Genomic DNA, 26307 nt, shown 5'->3' with positions numbered 1-26307 from the left:
AAGGCCGAAGTTTCGAGAACTTTTACTGAGAAAACTTTTAAATTTATTGCTATATAAATTTGTACTAGTATTATGGTATCTTTCGACTATATTTTAGGACTTAGTATTAGTAAAAAAATTTTTTAGAAAGGATTATAGCTAATCTCCGAGAGCTCCTCTCAAAAAAGACGTTTTGCGGCGACACACTATATCTCTGAACTGAATCCTCTGAAATTAAAAAAAAAAAAAAAAGAAAACAAACACATTTCGTTAAAGTAAAGATAAGTCTGGTATTAATTGGAGGAATAGGCAAATTAATTTTATTGAACAAAATTTCGTACTAAAATTGTGCATAGAAAAAATATTTATTGATAAAACAAAAAAACGCGTTCAATGTGAAATTTTCTGTGTGTATTTTTAAATATACTATGAACATTAAGAAAATAAAATAAACAAATCCATTTTTTGAAAATTCTAACTGTATATAACAATTATCATAACAGATTACTAAAGCCATCCATTGGAAGAATAATGACTATGTCTGTACTAATATAATATATGAAATAATTAATAATCAGAACATTTTTAGTTAAATCGTATGAAACATGATTTCAGAAAAATTAGGTATAATTAACTGGAAATACACACACACTTCCATACATACATATAACTGCATTTGTGGCGCTACTTAAGTCTTAACTTGCTTAAATTTATTATTGAAGCTTGGAATTCCTAGTAAAATTTATTGAGTTTTAAACATTTCTATAAACAGCAACTAACAAGTCAAATGGTTTTTGCATATACCAACACACGTATATATGTATATACCATATTAATATTTATTATAATATTCAGTATTTTCATTACTTTAACTTTTGTGGTTTGAAAAATGGCAACTCGTTTAGGCTTATAATGGGTGGGCCATATAAAATTTTAAATTTAACAAGTAAGGAAGGGCTAAGTTCGGGTGTCACCGAACATTTTATACTCTCGCATGGTAAAGTGATAATCGAGATTTCATAATACGTCATTTACATATTTTTCAAATACCGTATTTTTGTAAAGTTTTATTCCGCTATCATCATTGGTTCCTAATGTTTATACTCGTATTATACAGAGAAGGCATCAGATGGAATTCAAAATAGCTTTATATTGGAAGAAGGCGTGGTTGTGAACCGATTTCACCCATATTTCGTACATGTCATCAGGGTGTTAAGAAAATATTATATACCGAATTTCATTGAAATCGGTCTAGTAGTTCCTGAGATATGGTTTTTGGTCCATAAGTGGGCGAGGCCACGCCCATTTTCAATTTTTAAAAAAAGCCTGGGTGCAGCTTCCTTCTGCCACTTCTTCCGTAAAATTTAGTGTTTCTGACGTTTTTTGTTAGTCGGTTATCGCACTTTTAGTGATTTTGAACATAACCTTTGTATGGGAGGTGGGCGTGGTTATTATCCGATTTCTTCCATTTTTGAACTGTACATGGAAATGCCTGAAGGAAACGACTCTGTAGACTTTGGTTGACATAGCTATAGTAGTTTCCGAGATATGTACAAAAAACTTAGTAGGGGGCGGGGCCACGCCCACTTTTCCAAAACAATTGCGTCCAAATATGCCCCTCCCTAATGCGATCCTTTGTGCCAAATTTCACTTTAATATCTTTATTTATGGCTTAGTTATGACACTTTATAGGTTTTCGGTTTCCGCCATTTTGTGGACGTGGCAGTGGGCCGATTTTGCCCATCTTCGAACTTAACCTTCTTATGGAGCCAAGAAATACGTGTACCAAGTTTCATCATGATATCTCAATTTTTACTCAAGTTACAGCTTGCACGGACGGACGGACAGACGGACGGACAGACAGACATCCGGATTTCGACTCTACTCGTCGCCCTGATCACTTTGGTATATATAACCCTATATCTGACTCTTTTAGTTTTAGGACTTACAAACAACCGTTATGTGAACAAAACTATAATACTCTCGTTAGCAACATTGTTGCGAGAGTATAAAAAGTCAATAAAGAAAAAAACGGCTTGATATTTTTCAAAGGTCTAACATTTATTTAAAAGGTTGTTTTATGAATTTTATTTGTGGAAAACAATTTTTGACAAATGACTACCACGGCTGAGTTTACAGTAGCTTATCCGATCCACCCAATTTTGGAGTACTTTCTCGATGGTACAATAAAGAAAAAACGGCTTGATATTTTTCAAAGGTTTAACATTTATTTAAAAGGTTGTTTTATGAAATTTATTTGTGGAAAACAATTTTGGACAAATGACCACCACGGCTGAGTTTACAGTAGCTTATCCGATCCACCCAATTTTGGAGTACTTTCTCGATGGTTTCAGGCCTTATGGCAGCTACAGCAGCTTGAATCTCGTACTTTAGATCTTGAATTATTTCTGGATGTTTGGCGTAACATTTATCTCTAACAGCTCCTCACAGAAAATAGTCAAACGGAGTTAACTCGCAGCTTCTGGGAGGCCAATTTACATCACCTCTTTTGCTGATTATGCGATTTTCGAAGATAGGGCGTAAAAGATTGAGTGTAGCGTTTGCTGTATGGCACGTAGCGCCCCAAATGTGACAATTCTGCTTGTTAACGTAATCATCGAGGTGGAAATGAGCCTCGTCCGAAAAGATGATTTTTCGGTAAAATTGACCATCCTCGGTCAAACTTTCAAATTTTCAATATTTCCCAGTTTTCTTCTAGTGAATAGCGACCCATTTCGTAAATTTTAGACTTTTTACTGAATATCTGTCACTTTTCGAATGGTATTTGACGTTTCCAATGTCGAAATATAGATAATTCAAATTTAAAACGTTAGATGGCCCACCCTGTACTTGCTGAAGTGAATGTAAAGCTTTTTATATAATATTTATTTAATGTAAGCAAACAAATAATTATAATTACAACTGTTTCTTTTCTCATTACAGAACTTCCTTACCAAGTGAGGAATGCTAAACAAACGGGGTTAATGTTAAGGCTATGCATACATACATATGTACATCTTTAAACTGAGTTGTAATGAAAAAGCCAAAGGCGGTGTAGTGCGTGAGTTCTGTTCTTATATCTTTAATGATAATTCAATTTGGTTGTATTAAAATTAAGAGAAAAAATTTACTTAAGCAAAAATTAAACAAATGAAGAGTGCAAAAAATATTAAAAATTATTTTCCAAGCAAAACTTGACCAAAAAAACCATTGATGTTTAATGATGTTTGAATAAAAGTCGCAAAAGAATTAGCTAAAATACCGTTATTATTTTATAAATGCAGTGCAGTACATAATTCTATGTCCTCTTGAGTGATTGAGGCTAATATAAATATTTATTGTTGTTGTTGTGAAAAAATATGTAATTAGTGTCAAAAACCACTGCAAGTCTAAATAACGGTTTATATTGAAAAAAAATATAAATAAATAAAATTAAAATAAAAATTTTAAATATTAAAAAAAAATACAAACACGTCAGTATAAATAAATGCAAAAATCCAGTAAAACGCCATCACATCGAAACATATACATATATATTCGCTGACCACATTACATCTGCGCACCTAAATACCTACATACACACCACTTCGTGTTACGTACATTGTAACAAGTATGATGCACATTAATGCCAACGTGAAACTGTAGAAATTGAAGTAAATAAATAAAACACAATAAAACAACCGAAACTCTCGACTCGCATCGCAGACGTGTCGGAATTTCGATAATGAGGCGTCAGTAAGCCATTGGCCGTAGAGCAAACAACGCGCGAACGAGACATTCGTAGAAAATTCGTTTTTCAATACGAAACCGCAATGCATCGCGCATGCTAGGCGTGTGCATGTAGTGGCTGCGGGCGTCACGTGAAGGGTGCAATTCACCTGTTCGGCATTGATGGTGACGGTGACGGTGACGGCGGCGCTGCTGGTGACGGTGCTTGTGACGATCGTTCGCCATGCGAGTATGCTTGACAGAAGCCAGCTATTAGCGAAGCATTTACAGCTATGAAAATAAACGACGCGCTTCGTTATTGTTATTGAGCGATCACTGTTGTTGTTGACAATATTATTGCAGCAGTTTTGCGCTTGCGCTGACAGTTCAACTGCTTGATTGCGCCGATCGTTGGCAGTGTCAAGTGACTGCTTAATCTGTTATCGCTTACGTTTGTTCCTGACTGCAGCCTGCAGCTACATCCATCCAGAGTATTCCTCATCATTTTCCTAGGCTAAAATATGACCGTGTCATATGCTGGTGAAGTGCCGAATGGCAGTAGCTTTGGCTGTTTCTGGCGCATTCTATGGAAGTGAGTATGAAAATTTGCATTTTATATGTTTATATTTTATTTATAAGTATTGATTTGAAACATTTAACAAGTTAGGTAGGGTAAAGTTGAACATTGATATTACAAGAGCGGCGTATTTAAGTTATTTAGCTTACAGCTAACAGAGAGAATCGCTATGTGAGTGCTAGAACACAATTTAGACCGCTTTGAGTAGAATTTCACTTTATGCTAAGTTTAAATATTGGTGATATAATGTTTTCAAAACGAATTTACTCAGGTGTCATAAAATGATAACACAGACATTATTTGATCCGAAAAATTGTGACCACGGCATTTTATGGACCAGTTCCGTTAATTCTCGAGAGGAAACTTCCAAAAATGGTTTAAATTAAATCTCAAACATGTAAATTTAGTCTTCTTTGCGACAAAGCAAAATTTCGGGATTTGGCAACACTCGTGTTGCAATCGGGAAACTCACTTCATCGTAAAGTTTGACATTTTTCATAGTATGCATACTCAGAACTTTTTGGCATAAGAGCGCTATTTGTGTTGTGTCCAGTAACTTAAAATATTCTTCTTGACCAAAAACGCAATTAAATCGCGAAAATTTTCGAAAAATTATTTTTTACGACTTTCGACGTCGACTAACTCATCAAGAGTGCATAGATGAATTCAATTAAATTTTTGACGATGAAACTCCATCACAGACCATTTATCGGGAAATTCAAGCGAGGTCTTAGATCACTTCTTGAAGGTCGTCAAAAACCAGTTGTTGTTCTAGAAACTATTGATGTTATGGGCAAACTGATATTGCAAGGTCGTCAAGTGACCTAATGTGAGATTGAGAGAACTATGGGCATTAGTGGGACTAGCATACATTCAATATTGCATGAACATTTGACTGTAAAAAATAGTAAATGCTGAGTGGTATGCAATTATGTGTTTAATAGCTATCTTTCAAGAAATCATGTAAACTCATGATCACTCACTCGAAACATCGATTTGTTGAGTCAGCTTTTGTATAGACCTGACTTGGCATCGACTGACTTCTTTTATTACCGTTCGTTAAAAAGACACAAAGAAGTCAACGTTTTTCGTCACATTGAAGAGGCGGTTCATGCATTCAAAAGGCAGGTTTTGCAGATATCTCAATCAGTATGGCAAAAGTGTCTCGACAATTAGTAATAAACGCATGAAGAAGTGTATAAAACTCTTAATGGAAAATATTTGAGAAACAATAAATCGACCTTTGATGATTCAAATTTCATTTTGTTTTTAAATCCCGATATATAAAAAGATGAATACTTATCATAACACAATGCATCACAACCAGATGTTTTTTTCCCATATTATTTTAGTGGATAAATTGAATGTTGCAAGAAATTAAATCAGGCTGTAGTCTATCTAGATGACTAAGCTTTAGTAAAGGACCCGTTATGTCAACCTGTCAACCTGTTGTCAGACTTACCGCTGAAATCATTAGTTTGTTTTATTCCCTCAGTAAAAAAATATTCGTGAATATTTCTTCTTTCAATAAAATATTTACAATGACCAAGAGAGGTTGGAATAAAGAACTGTGTTCATAATTTCCCACAGAGAAGCTGTCGGATGAAGAGGAGGACATTGTTAAATCTATAATAATCTGTAATATTGATTCCTTGTAATATGGCTTTAAGTTTTACAACACAAATTGCACCAACCACTATAAATAACGTCAATAGAGCACATGGTGACCAATTAATTGGTTATCAAGGGTTTTTTACAAAGCCAGTTATCAAACTGTGGCATTTTGTGACTACTGTTAAGATTTTCTTACTTCGCAGTATTAATAATTACTAAAGAACTAGCTTTAAGTAAACACGTTTTTACTAAAATTTGTTATCATCTAGGGCAAGTTAATTTCTTCATAACTACCATGACTCATCACAAACAAAACTGGGTGATTTCTTTTCGGTTTTGTTGACATTTCACAAAAGCAATTGTGTTCAAATGATACATAATCTCGGTAAATTTGTGTTTATCATATGTACTGGCATATTCATATGTAGATATACCTTTATATTTATTTAAGCTCTCATTTCCCAGGAACTCGCAGAAAGAATAAGGTTGTAAGAAAAATGGACATGTGGAGGTATAATTGCGTTGTGGTTGCTGTGACCAAATGATTTCGTGTGTAACTTTCAATGTATTGATCGTGAGAAGAAGAAATTATCTTTCCAAAATTTGGAATAAAATCATTTGAAAGGCAACGCTCCTATAATATATTGTTCTGATCGGAGCAGTATAATTCTATATGCTATAGCTGCCATTGACCGTTCAAATTCATGATAAGGATCTTTTTATGCCCTTTCATGTCATAATAAATGCTCCAATGACGGGTAACCGAAGTTAACATATTTTCTTGTGTTTTAATATTTACATATTATTTTACTTAAACCTAATATTGCAAGTAGGGCTAAAATATTTACATATATTGATGATTTTTGTAATAAAATATTATAATAAAAAACCGAAGAGAACGTGTTAAACTGTGAGATCCAGAAATATATTGTGTGTTGTAAATTAATAATAAAAATTTGCTGAAAATATCTTCCATTGCAATCCGGCAGTTTATGTACTCATATTATTTATGTATAAAGTGAGTATTGTAAGAAATCACATGAAAGAATTTTAATTGCTTACTTATAAAACTTCAAAGCCATGCAACAATGTAGTTACATTGACTAATTGATGTTGATGAGAATGGAAAATTTATTTTCACACAATTTGCCAGGTAATCAATCACTATTATTTAAGAAAAAATCTAAATTTCATTCAGCATGAATACACAAGTATCTATAGCAGATTTCAAAGAGCGTTATTCATCTAGAAAATTACATCTTATCATATTAATTTTGTCACACTTTTTTCGCGTAAAGTCGAGTATAAATTTTGCATTAAAATTTTTAGTTTTTTTCTCCAATGAAACAGGTTTTTTTATTCTTTTCAATTAAGCTGCTTACTGCTTTATTAGAACTTCAATATTGTATAATAACAAACAAATAATCAGACTGAGAAAATAATCAGATTATGAAAGCGAAATTGAGAACCATGGAATATAGCTAGCTCGAAGCCACAATTGTATCTATATTTATGGGTATACTTGTACATATATATAAAAATTATACATTTATCTTTATCTAGTCTTTGTGTAGGTATCATATTCTTGTTAATTGACTCATTTCAGCAGATGAATAAGAAGAGTACCTATAATTATTTCACTTTAAAGACATATATGTACATATGTAATAAATATAATTAAAATAATTTTTTATTCATAAGAACTACCAGTTAGAGCAATTTATTAAACTCCTCACTATGTATGTAAATGCCATTGTTCACTGAGAGTCGCAGCATTGAGAGCTTTTTCTGTTCGATTCTGTCGTGCCGTGTTCTATGGTGCGTCGAGAAAACAAATACTTCAAAGGAAGAGAGATAGATTTCCAACAATCCCGAACCAACTTCATTTTGAAATTTTTATAATCCTCCGACCCTGATTTAATCTCAGATCGTTTCTACCTCAAACTATCCATGGAAACCCTACATCTGATTTTACTATAACCCATAGCATAGAAAAAAAGATGAAAAATTTCAATGATTTTCATTAAAAAAATCGCACTAGTTTCGAGAGATTTCTTAAAGCTTAAATATGGAAAATATTTCAGATATATATTGTATTTTTATATCATATACATCTGTATTTAAGTACATAAACTATGGGAAGTGCAAAATTTGCTTGCGAGGTCACTTAGTTGCTGTTGAACTTTTTGAATGACAAACCGCCTGAAAAATAGGTTAGTTAATAAATTTTTTATGAAACTTGCAAAAGCTTTCAAATATGTAAATAATGTAAAAAAAAACAAAATCAATCAATTTATTGACCGTCAAATATAAAATCCCTGAATTAAAATTATAAACAATTTTTATTCGAGTTTTGCGGCTTTATTTCTTATTTGGCGATAAAGCACGTGTCACGAGCCGAAATGGCTGTCAAGCACAAAACAACAAAGCCACTGCCAATTAATGTGCATATGGTACATACATATGTATACATATCTCTATATATTTTCATTTATAAGCTAGTGTGTCAAAGTGGCGAATTATTATCGATACAAACATACATCTTTATAGGTAAATATACAAACAAGTAATTATGTGTTCAGCAGTTTCTTATGAAATGTTGTTTTTTCACCTTTATTAATTTTTAATTAGTTATGTGATTGGTATATCTATACATAACTGTATATAAAGCTAAGAATTTTTATATAGATGTTTTCTGGTAAACCTTCCGGTAGTTTTTCCAGAGCTTTTATTTCATTCATTTTCAAAGCAGCCAGCGTTTTTTTATGAAAAACAATATTTTAAGATTTGAAATTAAAAATTTTCAATCTAAGAGAATTTTTTAGGAACTGTAATGTAATGAAGACATAAATATACAAAAAAATATTGCATCGAGGGCATTCTTTTGTTATGAAATAGTTTTAGAAATTTCGTCTCAATTATCACTAAATTTCTTTTGAAGGATTATTTCCAATATATCAGATCAATTCAAACGAATCTCGCAATTGCTTTCACTGAATAGGGACACCATGTCCCGATTGAGATCTAGCGCATACCTACCTTACTCAAAGCTTTCACAATTGTATGAAAAATATTTGTGTGTTCCTTTTGGTATCTTTGGATGTTGAACTTCGTTTTGGGACCATACAAAATAGATTTGGAGATTTTAATGACAGTTTTGTTAGCATATGCCTCTTTAGGCGATCATTGTTGTTGGTTTTATTGTTTGATTAACTCTCGAACTAATTACCTGGCACTTGTGAAATTTATAAAATTGTGGATAAAGGTAAAAAGTGTTGGGCTGAGTGAAAAACTACTGATTTTATATGCAGGGTATTGATCATTTCATTTTTTTATTCGGATAATTGTTATATAGCTCTTAACTCAATTTTCATAGATTTTTTAATACATACCATCTATAAAAAAATTCATTTCGAGAAGTATTTCGGTTCTTAAAGCACTTTTTCTTACATTTTTTCTAAGCTTCTGTCATTTACAAGATATAAAAAAAGTGTTGGGCTGATTAACTCTCGAACTTATCATTGGTTCCTAATGTTTATATCTGTATTATACAAAGAAGGCATCAGATGGAATTCAAAATAGCGTTATATTATGAGGCGTGGTTGTGAATTATATTTGTAAAGGTGTTAAGAAAATATTAAAAAAGTGTTGTAGTTCCGGAGATATGCTTCTTATGTGTGAAAAACTAGCTTGATATGAAAAAATAATATGTTAACGCATTTTACACAATTTTGAAGAAAACGATAGAGTTTTTTGCCAAAACCATGTACAAAAAAAAAGTACTTTATCCAAAAACTGCAAATATGTCCCTCCCTAAGATCTGGTCTATTTTGCAAATGCCTTTTGTTTTTCGACCATCCCATCTTCGAACTAGATTTTAGAATAGCAGTTTCATCAAAAATTTCCAGACAACATATTGATTGTCTCACTTTGTATATATAACCCTATATCTGACTCTTTTCATTTACAAACAATTTTGAACAAAAAAAATGCAACATTTTCGATAAAAATTCGTTAAAAGGTAAAATGATTGCCTACCTCGCCGGTGTGAGTTACGACTTTGTTCCACTGGGCACTTTTGTAGAGCTCAATTCTAAGAAATATGTGTCTAAAGTCAAAGCGATGCCATAAAATACCTCTGATCTGAATTTAAAGATAAAAACTCACGATTGTAGTGTATTTTCTATGGAAAATTTTTAGAGACCATGGTCCAGCTATTAATGCTAATATTAAGGGCTAAAATTTTCAGGGAATTTTTTTACGGTATTTCCAAGGAAATTTCATGACGGGACTGAAAAAAATTAATAGTTAAAAAAAAGCACCCTAATATATACATACATATATATTGTACTATATGCAAGAATAAAAAAAATGATTTTTTCAAAATTTCTCATCAAGTATGCCCTTAAATTTTTTTTCCAAGGCTCAAGTTCCTAATAATTTAAATTTACTTTCCATATAACGGGTGGTCCAAGTAGAGGTACCATTCGCAGCAACTCGGCCTGACGTATGGTACATTTTAAGTTGAGATCATAAATTGAGAGCGTACAAAATACAAGTTGTGCAAGAACTGAAGCCGGTTGACCTCCCTAAGAAACATCGCTTCACTCTATGGTTTCTTGAAAAGTTCCAAGAAGATCCCATCGAGATCCGATTCCAAGAAGAAACAAGTGAAACTGTCGCATTTGGGACGGAGAGCAAACTGAAAATATTTAACCCCTGACATTTCATTCAAAACAACACCAGTGTTGGGTGGTGGTTTGTGGGCCGGTGAAATCGTCGATCCATATTTCTCCAAACATAATGCCGGTAAGAATGGTGACCGTTATCGCGCCATGATAACCGACTCATTGATGCTTGAAATTGAAGCTGGTGTTCTCGTTTGGTTTCAACAAAACGGCGCCATTTCCTACACATCGCAGCAATGAAAGGGTTTAATAAGAGAAGATAGGTGAGCATATAATTTCACGATTTGCGTCGGTCGATTGGTCACCATATCATACTGTACGACTTTTTCCTGGGGTGTTGTGTAAAGTCTACAATCTATGCGGACAATCACGCGTGTCATTCGCCAGTTAATAATAATGCTCGAACGAGTCATCGAAAATTGGACACAACGAATGGATCATCAGAGACGTAGCCGTGGCCAACATTTGAAAGAGATAATCTTCAAAAAACACTAAATTTGAAATTTCTTTGTTTTATCTTTAGAAAAGTAGGGAACCTCGAAATGGATCACGCTTTACGTATGGAGCGAGTTGAATATACATATGCACTTTATACACAAACAAATCTTAACTAACTCGTAATTTAATTTCTTAGTCGCCAGTCTTGTAGTTGAAGTTTTGACATTGTGCTTGAGTATTAAAGCCGGTATTTACTGTTATTTACCGATCTGAATGCAAGCACTTTGATGTGCTAACTAAAGTTGTTTACTCGTTATCTATTCACATCGCTCAAGCAGAAAGGAGTTAATAAATATATTGTTAGGCGTAATAATATTTGCAATTTCAATAATGTTTGCAAGTTGCACAAGTATTTATATTTATGCAATATCAGAAACATTTATAATTTTTTGATTTCTTGTAAAACAGCAAATAAATGTCCGAATCTTCTTCTTCCTTAATTAAATAAATTTTTATTACTTTCGATCAACTGCAACGATCATACATATGCATAATGTGCATATGTATGAATGTGTATGCGCGTGTGCGTGACTCTCCGCACCGGCCTACTTGCTCGTTAACTCGTCAAAACATTTGCGCAGAAGCAACGCTGCGCACAGTGTGTGCATTGCATATAATTTATGACGGCAATTATGAAACATATTTGCATTATAATTTTCCGACGCATAAATGGCGCGATGAACCTGTTTGAGAATAACAAACGGCAGACGGACAAAGTCAAGTGCATGTCAAGCAATGCGGCGACGTGAAAACAACAATTATGCAGTGCGAAAATAAACTTAAGAAAAACTTAACTTTGTACAGTTATAATGTTTTTGTTTTTACACTTGTATGTGATTGAAAAATATTGAAAAAAGTTGGTTTTCATAACGTTATAAACAGCAGACTGATAATAACATGGCGCTTACACCTTGACTGCGGCGCTTGAACGTGCAGAGCTCCTCCTGCAATTCGTTTACCGCTGCAGGCTATTATTCTACAAATAACTCATCAATAAGTATTTTAGTATTTAAATTCTTTGGAAGTAATACTTTACCGTTTTCGTTTTGATTTTTTTACACCAAACCGGTTTTGTATAAACGCCTGTTAATAAATGCATTTTTATTACTTTTTGTTTATTTATTTATAATTAAAAAAATCATCTACTCACGCAGTATATAAGTCGGTGTTCTAATCAAACATGTTTACTCTTCTCTTTTATTTTCAGATGGCGTGGCAGCGTTTACAAATTGGTGTGGCGTGAATTGATCGCTTACTTATGCCTTTATTATACAATTAATTTAGTCTATAGATTCGTATTAAATGAACAACAACAATTGTAAGTGAACACTAATATTTTATGATTTTTACCATATGTACATATATGTATATATATATATATATACTCATATATTACTGTTTAACATATATGTATGTATGGTTATGTAAATTTAAAAATTTTATATCATTTAGAGAAGAAGCCAGAGCTTTGAGATTAGTTAAAGTTGTAAATCAAAGTTTTCATTTTACATTCACATATGTACTTTTGTATTCTAGTAAAGAAACACTGTCCCACAAAAATATTATTTATGATGAAAACTTGATTATAATCCGGTATGCATTTAATAAGTCCATGTACATACTACATATTATAAAGAAGAGACCATCTGATCAATTTTGATCTGGACTGAATTAATTTTTCAGGTATATTAATACAAATCTCTATTATCATCTTCAAAATAAACTCCCGAGTCAATACACACATGTCAATGCTTAATCCTTATTTCCACACACTTTTTAATGCCTCATACGAGATGGACTTTAGTGTCTTCAGGTCCTCTGATATGTGTCTAACAATGACACGCTTTATCTTCTTCTCTATTGTTTACAACAGCGAACCAGTCGTTTTTATTTTTCGAAGTTTGGCGCCAATTGGAGATTGCAATTATAGTCGAGTCCTTCTCCACCGGGTCTTTTCAACGGAGAGGAGTCTTTCCTTTTCCTCTGCTTCCATCGGTGTATTGTCGCATATCTCATCTCATGGGTTCATCGACTGCGGTATTCGCCTTTGCCAATGCGCAAAGCACCATAAATATTCCGCAAAAACATTCTTCCAAAAACTCGTAATGACACGTTTCATACTCAAAACTTTAACAAAAATATGTAGAGTCGATCCATAAAAGAAGTTTAGATCGTTCTCTTTCTTTTCTGAAGCCAACATAACGATTGTATCTGCCTTTGCTTTGCGCCACTCAAATACTTGTTTTAATAATAAGAAAGACTCCCAAAAACCATAGCCGTTATTCCATTGGACTCACAAAATTTCAAGCAATCTGATTGTTAAATTTTTTTCCTTGGTATCACCGGATAAACTTTTCGCGTCGTAAACAACGAGCTACCAAAGACTTGAAAGAGATTAAAATTTATACGCATATAAAAAAAGGTCTCAGCCATAAAATGCTTTTATTAGTTTATTCGATTTTGTGCGCAGTTTACATGAACCAGTCCGAGTAAAATTTGATCAGATCGAACATGCACTCTTTCTTAGCTTGATATTTTTAGTTTAGACATTTGGTAATATTTTAATTACTTCGAAGCTTATTTATTAAGTCTCGTATTTGAAAATTCTTAGTTAAACCTTTCATCTCTTTTTTGCTTTACTGAAACCCCGATTAAATCAGTCCTCTTTCTCTCTCTGATAACACTGACTACGTAGATATATTAGATGTGAACTTTGACATTAAAGCTCATATAACTTTAATAATTTCCTAGAAAGCAACTACCTCAAAATGGATTGGTGATTGGTGATTGATACTTGCGCATAGTACTACGTCTACTTGATTGCAAATTACCATTAAGTTAGTATTTTTCCAGAAGAAGAAGACATTACATATAAATCTTATCCCTAAATTAACCAGCTTGTTCAATCCTTACATCGTTTCCACGAAATCCTCGGGTACGTAATCAAAGCGGGCCCGGGTTTACTTGTATATCCAACCAAAGACCAATATTCTTTGGATAATTTTTGACCGCTGCAAATAACCAGAAATCCATCACAACAATAAAATAATGACACAGGTTTTCAAAATTGAAAATGTCAACCAAACAAATCCTTAAGATATTTATATATAGTGATATATTTAGTCAGTTCATTCCCATACTTTCCGATAAAATGTATTTCAGACATTTCAAATGTACCATAATAAGTACAACTCAATTTCTCCAATGAAGCCCTTAACTACTTGCGCTCTTTTTCAGAATTTTTACCAAAGTCCGCATATATTTCGGTCAACAGGGCGAAAGCATACCCATGTCCTTCGTGCTGGGTTTCTATGTAAATAAGGTGGTGCAACGTTGGTGGGAGCAATATAGATTATTGCCGTGGCCCGACACTTTGGCGCTATTTATCAGCGCTGCCATACCAAACGCCACCGGCGGCGCAACGGTAAGTATTCTTAAGCAACGATGTATTGTACATATGTATGTAGATAATAATTTCTGAAAAATATAACTTACAATGTTGACAGAAGAATGAGACGGGTCGCCTGATGCGACGTAACATAATGCGTTATATGGTGCTCGCCTACGTCATCACGCTGCAGCGCATTTCACTGCGCGTGAAGCGTCGCTTTCCCACCACACAACATCTCGTGGATGCTGGTCTCATGCACGAGTCTGAGTCGAAAATTTTCGATGCACTTAATGCCAAAAGTCCCATGTCCAAGTACTGGATGCCATTGGTGTGGGCGACAAATATTATAAATCGCGCACGTAAGGAGGGTCTGATCACATCCGATCACATTGTACAAACCATACTGATGGAATTGTCCGATATACGACGGCGACTGGGTGGTCTGATCGGATATGATACGGTGTGCGTGCCGCTGGTGTATACGCAGGTGAGTAGCGTTAATTGCCAGCAATTAAGCAGTGCGAGTACAAACAACTACCGTTTAATTAAGTAATTACTTGTTTTTTATTGCCGTCTCACAGGTTGTGACACTGGTGTTGTACACGTATTTCATAGCTGCGCTGGTCGGCCGACAAATGCTGCCGAACATGCCCGATGCCAAAGATCCAGACTTGTATTTCCCGTTCTTCACAGTATTGCAGGTGAGAAAAGATAATATTTCAGTTTTAAAATTAAAAAATATATATTTATTTTGTGTCTGTTTGAAAAAAAAGTAAGCTTAGTTATTGCTCTTCATTTTTGTGACCCTTTTGATCAATGGATTATATTGTTTATCGACAGGCGACTATAATGAGGTTATTTTGTGTCTGACAGGTACGAATCGTGACTGCGAGGAAAAGAGAACGAAGAGAAAAGTTTTGTCTACAACTATTAGGTTATACTTTGACAGTGCAAGACATGGCACAATCTTGTGCAAATAGGGTATTCATTCACTAGATTACCCCTGTCAAAAATAGTTTCATAGAAAACAATCAAAAATGACAAGTGGCGGACGGAATCAAGTTTGCTGTGCATAGTTTTTTGTGGAAGATATTCTGCTCAATAGAGAAATACATTTTGAAAACATTTATATGGATATGTGAAGGGTGGTCCATTTCGAGGTTTCCTACTTTTTTAAAGAAAAAAAAAACAAAAACTTCAAATTTAATGAATCGGAAGGTTTATTATTTAATCGCGGCTACATCTCAGATGGTCCATGCGTTGAGTCCAATTTTCGATGACTCGTTCGAGCATTTCGACTGGTAACTGGCGAACGACACGCGTGATGTTTTGCTAAAAAGCCTGAATTGAAGCATGATTGTCCGCATAGACTTTAAACTTTACATATCCCCACAGCAAGAAATCTAAAGGGGAGATATATCGACCGGTCCAAAACGTGAAATTACCTGCTCATCGAAGTATTCTCTCAATAAATCCATTGATTAATGCGATGTAACACCGTCTTGTTTAAACCAAACGTCACCGAGATCACGAGATTCAATTTCAGGCATCAAATTATTGTTAGTTAGTTTCAGTTATAATGGTCGCCATTGACGGTTACATTCTCACCGGCCTCAGTTTTGATGAAATATGGACCGATAATTCCAACGGCCCACAAACCACATCAAACTGTGGTTTTTTCTGGATGAAATAGCTGCTCTTGAATCTCTTCCGGTTGCTCTTAGTCCCAAATGCGGCAATTTTGCTTGTCGATATACCCATTGAGCCAGAAATGAGCTTCTTCGTTGAACAAAATTTGTCTCGAAAACGTCCGATCTTCTTGGAACTTTTCAAGGGCCCATAGATTGACACAATGCCGCTTTGGAAGGTCCTATTTCTTAAATTCTTGCACAAGCTGAATTTTTTACGCTTTCAATTTAAGATCTCGACATAAAATGATCCAAGTCGTTCCATTCGTCAGTCCCAGTTGCTGCGAACGGCGCCGAATCGAGTCTACACTGTATTCGTGTAGATTCTCAGCTATATTTTCTGCACTGGGTACTGGAAGTGATCTATTCGGTCATTATTGGATAATGAATGATGGGTCTCAAGATGGGTAATGGTGTTGCATTAGGTTGATTATGTCGATTATAAGTTGAGCCATGAAATGCCAAATAATACTGAAAAAAATAACTTAACAGATTGACACGACTTACGCGTGATCTACAAAGAATGGCTGTTGAAGAAAGTACCTCTTTCTGGATCAACCGTTATACTTGAAATTTGGTAGTCAGTATTTTCTTTTAATGATTCCAAATTTTCTTTATTTCCAGTTGAAAGCTCAAGAATAAATGTCAGCTTATTGACGTAAATACGTCAATCTTGTTTAGCATTAGTACAATATTTTGTTATTTTTATTTGTTTATAACCTAATAAAATCGTTTTGTAAGCATTTCGGTTTATACAATGCACCATACGTCAGCTGCTTTATGCTTGTGGCGTCGTTAATGAAATTGAAACTTTCAAAGCTACACTTTGGTTGCATTCGTATGGGTTTATATAGCATTACATGTCGGTTGTAATATTTACATATATACAAGTATATTAGGTAAATGTATGTAATATATGTATAACTAGTGCTGTCAAAACTATAAACTATGATGTGAGCGAATATTTGGTTTCGATTTCGGTTTCGGTTTTCGTACATTATATTCGATACCCGTCGTTATTATTATCGGACTATACCTATTTTGACTTACTTCATTTATGACTAGCTTACAACGCGTTGGCCAATAAACTCTGGTTTAACTTTGTATTTATGAAGCCGTGTTTAAGAAACTCTGAGTTTATTGCAACTTATTATTTCCATACATATTTTCCTATAAAACTGTCCACACAGTAGAAATTATTTGCAAACAATACGGCAAACTTTATAAGGTAGTCTTTAAGACGAGTTATTACAGTGTGGTTATCTCCGTTTCATGGGAGCAGTTGGTAGATAGTATAATGAAAAATATGAATAAAATCCCATTTGAGGTTCACATCATACCTAATATAAGGTATAGACCTAACCAATTTCAACAAAGTAAAGTAAACTGGGTGATCAATTTCGAGAGTTATAAGCTTACGATGAGGTGTAAGGGCCTGGAGAGCTTAACTTGATTTTTTCTCTTATGCGCTATTTAATGTTTATAATAAAAAATGATTTTGAATAAAAATGATTTCTCTCTAAATCACTTTATTTAATATTTTGAAAGCTAAATATAAATAAATATTTGCAAAATTTACCACAAGCGCTTAGCGACAAGAATCGAGACATCCACTTTCCGTTCAAGCGTCGACTGTGCTGCGCCACTAGCCACGACTAATAACTACCGAAACAATTACAAATTAAGTGAAATTGCAATAATAAAATAATTGTATGTGAAAGCACTAAAAACTAGGCACGAAAATAACCCACTCAATTATCACTTGAAAAGCGGGGGAAATGGCGGCTCGCGGTTTACAGAAGCGCACAGCTAAGTGATTATGCCCTTATATAGTTTGTGTGTATTTTGGAGTATTTAGTTTACTAATTTCGATTGGCAGTGAAATAAAGCAAACCAATTTGTACATATTCATATGTTTTTTATACTCTCGCAACAATGTTGCTAACGAGAGTATTATAGTTTTGTTCACATAACGGTTGTTTGTAAGTCCTAAAACTAAAAGAGTCAGATATAGGGATATATATACCAAAGTGATCAGGGCGACGAGTGGAGTCGAAATCCGGATGTCTGTCTGTGCGTCCGTCCGTCTGTCCGTCCGTCCGTCTGTCCGTCCGTGCAAGCTGTAACTTGAGTAAAAACTGAGATATCATGATGAAACTTGGTACACGTATTCCTTGGCTCCATAAGAAGGTTAAGTTCGAAGATGGGCAAAATCGGCCCACTGCCACGCCCACAAAATGGCGGAAACCGAAAACCTATAAAGTGTCATAACTAAGCCATAAATAAAGATATTAAAGTGAAATTTGGCACAAAGGATCGCATTAGGGAGGGACATATTTTGACGCAATTGTTTTGGAAAAGTGGGAGTGGCCCCGCCTCCTACTAATTTTTTTGTACATATCTCGGAAACTACTATAGCTATTTCAACCAAAGTCTACAGAGTCGTTTTCTTCAGGTATTTCCATATACATTTCAAAAATGGAAGAAATCGGATAATAACCACGCCCACCTCCCATACAAAGGTTATGTTCAAAATCACTAAAATTGCGTTAACCGACTAACAAAAAACGTCAGAAACACTAAATTTTACGGAAGAAGTGGCAGAAGGAAGCTGCACCCAGGCTTTTTTTTTTAATTGAAAATGGGTGTGGCGTCGCCCACTTATGGACCAAGAACCATATCTCAGGAACTACTAGACCGATTTCAATGAAATTCGTTATATAATATTTTCTTAACACCCTGATGACATGTACAAAATATGGGTGAAATCGGTTCACAACCACGCCTTCTTCCAATATAACGCTATTTTGAATTCCATCTGATGCCTTCTCTGTATAATACGAGTATATACATTAGGAATCAATGATGATAGCGGAATAAAACGTTACAAAAATACGGTATTCGAAAAATATGTAAATGACGTACTATGAAATCTCGATTATCACTTTACCATGCGAGAGTATAAAATGTTCGGTGACACCCGAACTTAGCCCTTCCTTACTTGTTTTTGTTTTTGTTTGTAAGTACGTATGTATATATGCTCATATGATAAATGAAAACATTTGTAATTAAATAAATGAAATCCATGCACACGTTCATTGATAGTTTGCATATGTAGTGTGCCATATAAACGAGGGTAAGAGGGAATGCCAAGTGCTTGTTATTGGCACATGTTTTCGCTAATCGAACATTCAATAAATATTTGGCATAATGATGACATTTGACTGCTTACCTATAAATCAACCTACGTGAACCAGCTCTCACATACTTATGAACAAAATACAGTGCAAGAGGTGTGGGTGCAAAAATTTGATATTCTTTTTGTAATTTTGATTTTGTACTTACTTATATTTTTTTACTTTTTTTCGAAATATAAATATTTTTTGCTTTAGAGACGTTCCATAACATTGTACTACACTTTGTGGAGTATTTGATCAAATCAAGTTTTTTGGAGAGATTAAGTCATACGGAAAAAATTATTTATCTTCTTCGTAGTTAGCCTCCAAAATCGAGATATTATTCGAATTTCGAAAATGAATTTCATTACATGTAATATTTAAGGGGTTACATGGGTTTACGGGTTAAAAATCGAATTTTTTTATTATCTTATTAAATTCTACAATACCTTCAGGATATTGTCCTAAATTTTTATGTTGATTCGAGTAATAATTTCGAAGAAACGGCCTTGAGATCTTGTGCGCCGTCTTTAAACGCTTTTTTCTCGAAACTAAGTTTTTGAGCCGGTAGGCAAGATTTCTCGAGAACTACTCTACTGATCTTCATGAAATTTTACACAGGTCTTTGAGATACAATTCTTAATTTTTTCCAAATATTTCAGATTTTCCTTTTTAAAAATATTTCTTTTTTATATAAGAGAAAAAAATTGGTGTTTTTTACCCGAAGAAACCCATGTACCCCCTATATTGTTTGAGGAATACCGTGGCTGCAGCACCATTAATGTATTATTTCGGACTGAGTTCAACATCCCCTGAGCAATTTCAATGTGATAAATAGTAAAATTCCGGTTTTGCACTGCGACCCACGGTCTATTGTGCTCTCCCCTATGTCACATATGGTCAGCAAGGTCCTGCATCTTAAACAATTCCAGGAGCCTGCTAGGCGCGACTGAGGTGATGTGATCCCAGTTCATCTAGATAGAATATAGAGACTTGAGCCTGCTTTTGCGAATTGCTAGGCAATCCAGACAGGTGTTCTGAAGTTTCCTGTTCCATATTGCAGAACCGGTAGTTTGCGCAACAGACTATACCCATGTTGGACAAGTGCTTCCTGAGCCTGCAGTGCCAAGTATAGAGCGCTACAAGGAGGCGGAATTTGTCTCGGGGGATGAGATCCGACACACACCCAAATCATTAGTTAAAATATTGCACGGACAAATGCGATATGTTTAGTTCTTCAGCAATTTGTCTAATAGTGATTCGACGATTGGATCATACTATTTTCTTAACTTTATTCATGTTTTCGTGTTTTCTTGACTAGCTTAGTCATCCAGTTCACATTTTCTATACGTAGACCCTCTGAGGGCATTTCATATCGCCGATAAACATGTTTTTGTCCAAGATAGCTTCACTATATGCCACAGTCAACATTCGGAATGCGTCCAAACACTTTTTTGGTTTTAACATACAATTTTTTACAGATTCTTTGATAATTTTTTTTTGCACTTCTATTTGCAGTTTGTATTTTATGTTGGCTGGCTAAAAGTCGCTGAAGTGTTAATAAATCCATTCGGTGAGGATGATGATGATATTGAATTGAATTGGCTCATCGACCGGCACATAAAGGTGAGTACTAAGTAATTACTTAATTTAATATAAGTGGGGAAATTTTTTTCAGTAGAAGATAGCAAGATCGAAGCTCTAAATCTTCGAAGGAATATATTTATAATACACATTTAACTTAATATGTATATATATGTACATATAATAATAAATAATTATAAAGTTAAATCCTAAAAATGCTAGGTTTTATGTTATTATGTCGCACCAATTTTTACTATGTTGACTTGTGATTGATGTGGGAATTTCTAAGTTCGTCAAACGACTGAATCTTAACCTTGTCAAGCCAGCAAATTAATTATTATCACTAAGCTAATAATTCGTAGAACACTCGGTTAAAACGAACAAATAACACAAACATAGAAAAAAAATCACCTTTGCGGTTCAAGGAGTTTCAAGTAAACACCATATATTTTTTCTAAGCTCACAACAGAGCCATTAAATGGCTCAATTGTAGCTATAAGAAGAAGAAGAAACACAACTTTAATTGCCGAATATTAATAATCAGAGGTTTTTGTTCGGAAAACACGTTTTTGGATGTATGATTATGGGTAGAAGTAATTTCTGATTGTCAGTATTTACGCTGCAGGGCAATCAACTATTTATCAAGTAGTATTAACCGCAGGTCCAACAAGTCATTTGACTATATTTCTTTCAAAGAAGCAACAAATATTTTTAAGCGTTGTTATCCTATAGAATATCAGATTTCAATCAGAAGCATTTCAGTTTGTACCAGAAATATAACTTAACCAAAATTTTTGATTTTTGAGTTATGCCATTTTTCGAAAAAATACACATATTTTCCACTTACAAGCGCACATATCCACATAACAATCATCTGATGTGTCAGTGTAGAAAAGAGCACAATAGTACTCGTACGCCATCTATTTTTGTCAAAGCTATTTTTCTCCGGCCTTCGTTGGCGAACAGAGCATAAATGCGTCAATACAAAAATACACTTTTTATTATTTTTTCTTGAGATGTGGCTGACGCGCACGTGCAAAAAATTACAATAACAACACGAACTGAATAGACGTTTGCCCATGGAGTATGCCAAAACCTTCGGCACGTTCCGCGATGAACTGGTTTTTGAACCACACCATTGTAAAAGAAATTATTTATGTACGAGTATATGTAGTATGTATAGTATATATGTATACAGATATCTGTTCGATAAAAAAGTACTTGTGTCCAAAGTACAATTTTATGCTTATGTAAGTTTGCAAGAAAAGATTTGCAAAAATTGGTATGACGGCAAATGCGCATGCGCACATCAATACCTGCGATAACAGCAAATTTGTGCAGATATACATACAAACTCATGTACTATTCTACGCATAAAGGCATTCCGCAAAGAGACACAGCGAAGTACCAAATCCACAGAGAGTGCACACGGCAGTTTAAGTAAGATCGCTGGACAATGCCTTCCCTTTATTCGTGTTATTCGTGAGTTTGGAGTTTGTGGCCGGTCAACGCAAACTGGTTTCCCTTGCAAAATAAAAAGAGATAGATTAAAATGTAAATTCTGATTTCTGCTTTCGCGTTGCATAAACATTATATTTATATCTACATACATATGTATATATTCATAGATTCTCGTATACTTATATGGTATGGTAAATCTTGATTTGTTTACCTGAGTTGAGGTGCATACCCTGGATTGGGTGAATACATAATTTGCAGTTGTCAACAATATTACTTAATCGGATTTTAATGACGTAGACGATCAGCTGATGTGCTGTACTCAATTTAGTGATCGAATTCATATCTGATTTCAGCTTTTGCGTTATCCTTTTTAATGGTTCTGTTGTTTTTCGTTATTTACATTCAAATTTGTCGATACCGTATTAATTATTCATTTAACATTGTCATAACGTCGTCTATTTTTAACCTCTCTCTACGCCTCACTTATGTACCTCCGTCTGTTATTTGTATCTCCAAAAGCACTTAAAGCCCACCGTCAACAAACTTTGGACCTTATCAGTGTGGCTTTAAACGAAAAATCAGCTGTTGATTTTATAATGCAGATCTTGGAAAAATAAAGTCGACACACACCACCTCTTCGTCGATTTTATAGTTTTTCGACAGCACGGAGCGTAGTTATGCCGCGATGTCTGAATTTGGCAAACCTGAATTTTATATTGTTCAAAGGTCTATGATACCAAGCTCTCGTTAGTGTTTTGCAATTTTATATTGAGCTGGCATAAAGATATCAGCCTCAACACCCGCGCCGTACCTATAGAGCAGAAAATTAGTGAACGAGGGCAAGAGAAATAATCAAACAAAAGTCGTCGCATTCGCGACTTGGCACTATCACTTTGACAGTCATAACTTTGAAGTCGTAGATAATTTCGTCTATCTTGGAACCAGCGTAAACACCACCAACAATGTCAGCCTAGAAGCAAACCGAATTTTATATTGTTCAAAGGTCTATGGCCAGCTCTCGTTAGTGTTTTGCAATTTTATATTGAGCCATAAAGCTATCAGAGTACCTATAGAGCTAATTATAGAATAAAAAACATCCAAAACATTTACTTAATTATTTCCATGCTTCTGTACATATTTCTATAATATTGGTTAAGTCAGTAATAGTTTCTAGTTCTAGATTGTACATTTTGAAGTTTTTTTTTTCAAGTTTACAATTGATTCTAGTGTCTTCGTACGCATCCAGACTTTGTGGGTTTTTTTCAGCACGTTACCCGCATTGCTTCGGTATTGGCTAGATTTCGAGCCTATTCGATCTTGTAACAACATTTAGCTTCGATCGACGAAATATTTCAGAAAAACTTGACTTGTACAAAACACAATGACTTGGATTCCGACACACACACAAATTTCCCACATAACTGTAAAAAAGATACTTCTCTCACCTGTATTTGTATACAAATCGCAAAACAATCTCCTGAGCAAATAGAATCATGCTACCGCTTAATCTAATGTTCGGAATACTTTTTCTACTGTATAGTAAGCCTCGACTGAGATGGCCCATGGTGTCTTCAGCGAGTTTTTCTTTTTTCGATTTTGGCACACCTTGGGGATAACACAGATGGGACAATTACGGCGTCATATTTATAAATCCATCTGATGACTAGTAATGATAAATGTAGGGTCCTAAACTACCTCGACAGGCTTCTCTTTTGCAGCTCTACTCGACATCGTTTTTGTAAGTAATATATGTAGCTATTTTGTTGCCTCATACCCAAAACCATTAACCAAAATGTGTTAGAGTCGATCCATAGAAGCTGTTGAAATCCTCAGAGAGATAGCACTCTGATCCCCACATGAGTTTTTCAAACACTGTTTCTTTAACTTTTGTCATGTTGTCGTCATTAACAGAGATGGATGGATGATTCGCATGAGTTAGGCTTTCGATAACTTCACTGATTACTTTGTGCCACGCGAATATGTCGTTTCTACAACGTTTTCAACATACCTGTATTCCATATTTCTTCAAAATGATACCGGTGAGAGCGTAACCGTCAATGGGATCGATATCAAGCCACGATAACCGGCTATTTGACGCTCGAAATTGAAGCACGTGATCTCGGCGACATTTGGTTTCAACAAGTCGGCGCCACTACATCGCATCACGCAATGGATTTATTGAGAGAAACCTTCGGTCAGAAGATAATTTCACGTCTTGGGTCGGTTGATTGATCACCAAGATCGTGTGAAATCACACCACTAGACCTTTTCTTGTAGGAATATGTAAAGTCTAAGGTCTATGTGCACAATCCGGCTTCGATACAGGCCTTGGAGCAAAACATCACGAGTGTCATTTGGCAGTTACCAGTCGAAATGCTCGAACGAGTCATCGAAAATTTGACTCAACGGATGCACCATCAGAAACGAAGCCGCGTTTCTGTGTTTTTTTCTTTCAAAAGTAGGGAACATCGAAATGAGTAGCAAGCAGTTACTAAATACACAATATTTAACATATACATATATGGAGGTCAAAGCATTTTGGACCAGTCCGTGTCAAATTTGATCATGTGGTATAAAAATTTGTTGCAAATCGTAAAATATTCAAATAAAAATACTCCAATTTTTCGTTTTAAAATTCTGCTTATATAACCCAATTTTGGTGCAAGTAGAACAGCGATTAAGATCGCAATTTTTCCTATGAAACGTGACAATTTCACGACATTGCAACTAAACAAAAAATACAACAAAATTAATCATCGGAGCTGACAAGAAATAAAATCAACATACATACATATAAGCGTTGTACGTGAAGCAATATTTTATACATTTATTGCTATATAGTTAATATTCATATTCTTAGGCACAGTGGGGTAAAAGTCATTGATTTCCAAACAAAATTCTTTTAAACGAATAATTGTGTTAAATTATGGCATGTGACATAAGTGTAATTGTTTTTGAAGGCGTGTTGACAAGCTGCAGCGTTTGCGGTGGGTAAAATAATTTATTTTCGAAAGGCGTAAGATTTGCTTATTGCCCGGTTTCGTCAAATGCGCGCCCACCCGTCGTCAATTGAAACGCATGTGCTTGGTTCGCGTTGGTGGTTCGCTGCCCGGCCACTGAGTGGCGCACTCTCACTCTTGCTGACTGTTTGCTTGTCAGCAGTTTTGAGTGCTGGACGAGTATTGTTACATAATAAGTGGGGTAAAAGCATAACATATGGGTTAATGCGCACGCGCTGCGGAATTGAAGTTGTTAACCACACTTCAGTATGCACTTTAAACACCAGTATCCATATGTTTGGTAGGTGTGTATGTACACTTACACGTGTTGCATAAATTATGTAGCGCCAAAAGGAAATAAACGAAATAATTTAATTGTTTTCACTTTTACTTTAAATTTCATTTGCATTTGCTCATTTTTTTTTCTATTTGGCCGCTTGTGCTTTTTTTCTATATTTGATGCCCTTATTAGTAACTGCACGTTTTTGGCTCGAAAGTGTTTGCTACTTTTACGGCAAGCTGTTCATAGGAAAGTACAGTGGGCTCTAGCTAAATAGCATACTAGTTGGCTTAAGCTGAAGGCAAACAAATTATAATCCAGCAAATGTATATATTCATCTGGGACCAAGTTATGTATACAAACGTATATATCTAGATTTTTGTTATTATTATTATTTTTGCGACCATTTTTTGTCTGCGCGCCCAAATGTAGGCAACGTTTGCTTTAAAATTATTTTAAACGGTCTATTCGGAAAAAGGTTTTGTATATTTTCACAGAAAAATTTGAGTGGAAGAAAAGTATACCGGGCGTTGTTATCTCCAGTCTACCTCAACTGAACATTTTTGGGTATAAAGCGTGTCAATTCTAGACTCGTACTCAACGACCTCAATCGTTTCTAAAATCTACATGGAATAGAGGTCGCAAAGGAGATATTAGCTAAGGT

The 26307-nt window shown here is 34.6% G+C and overlaps 1 protein-coding gene across 7 annotated transcripts in view; it reads left to right on the top strand.

The window, feature by feature from the left end:
* LOC126763553 (bestrophin-2) overlaps positions 1-26307 on the top strand; it is a 48874-nt gene that overhangs the window by 18938 nt on the left and 3629 nt on the right. For 6 of the 7 annotated variants that reach the window (XM_050481169.1, XM_050481167.1, XM_050481168.1 and 3 more), the window contains exons 2-7: positions 2923-4279; positions 12272-12382; positions 14302-14488; positions 14571-14942; positions 15037-15156; positions 20838-20945. In XM_050481169.1, coding sequence (XP_050337126.1) covers positions 4209-4279; positions 12272-12382; positions 14302-14488; positions 14571-14942; positions 15037-15156; positions 20838-20945 — 969 coding nt within the window. In that variant the 5' untranslated portion in view covers positions 2923-4208. The remainder of the gene's footprint in view (positions 1-2922; positions 4280-12271; positions 12383-14301; positions 14489-14570; positions 14943-15036; positions 15157-20837; positions 20946-26307) is intronic. The other variant, XM_050481166.1, reaches the window with a different exon arrangement.

The sequence above is a fragment of the Bactrocera neohumeralis genome, chromosome 6 (assembly GCF_024586455.1).
Source record: "Bactrocera neohumeralis isolate Rockhampton chromosome 6, APGP_CSIRO_Bneo_wtdbg2-racon-allhic-juicebox.fasta_v2, whole genome shotgun sequence".
Lineage (NCBI taxonomy): Eukaryota > Metazoa > Arthropoda > Insecta > Diptera > Tephritidae > Bactrocera > Bactrocera neohumeralis.
This window is presented reverse-complemented; position numbering and strand designations above follow the sequence as displayed.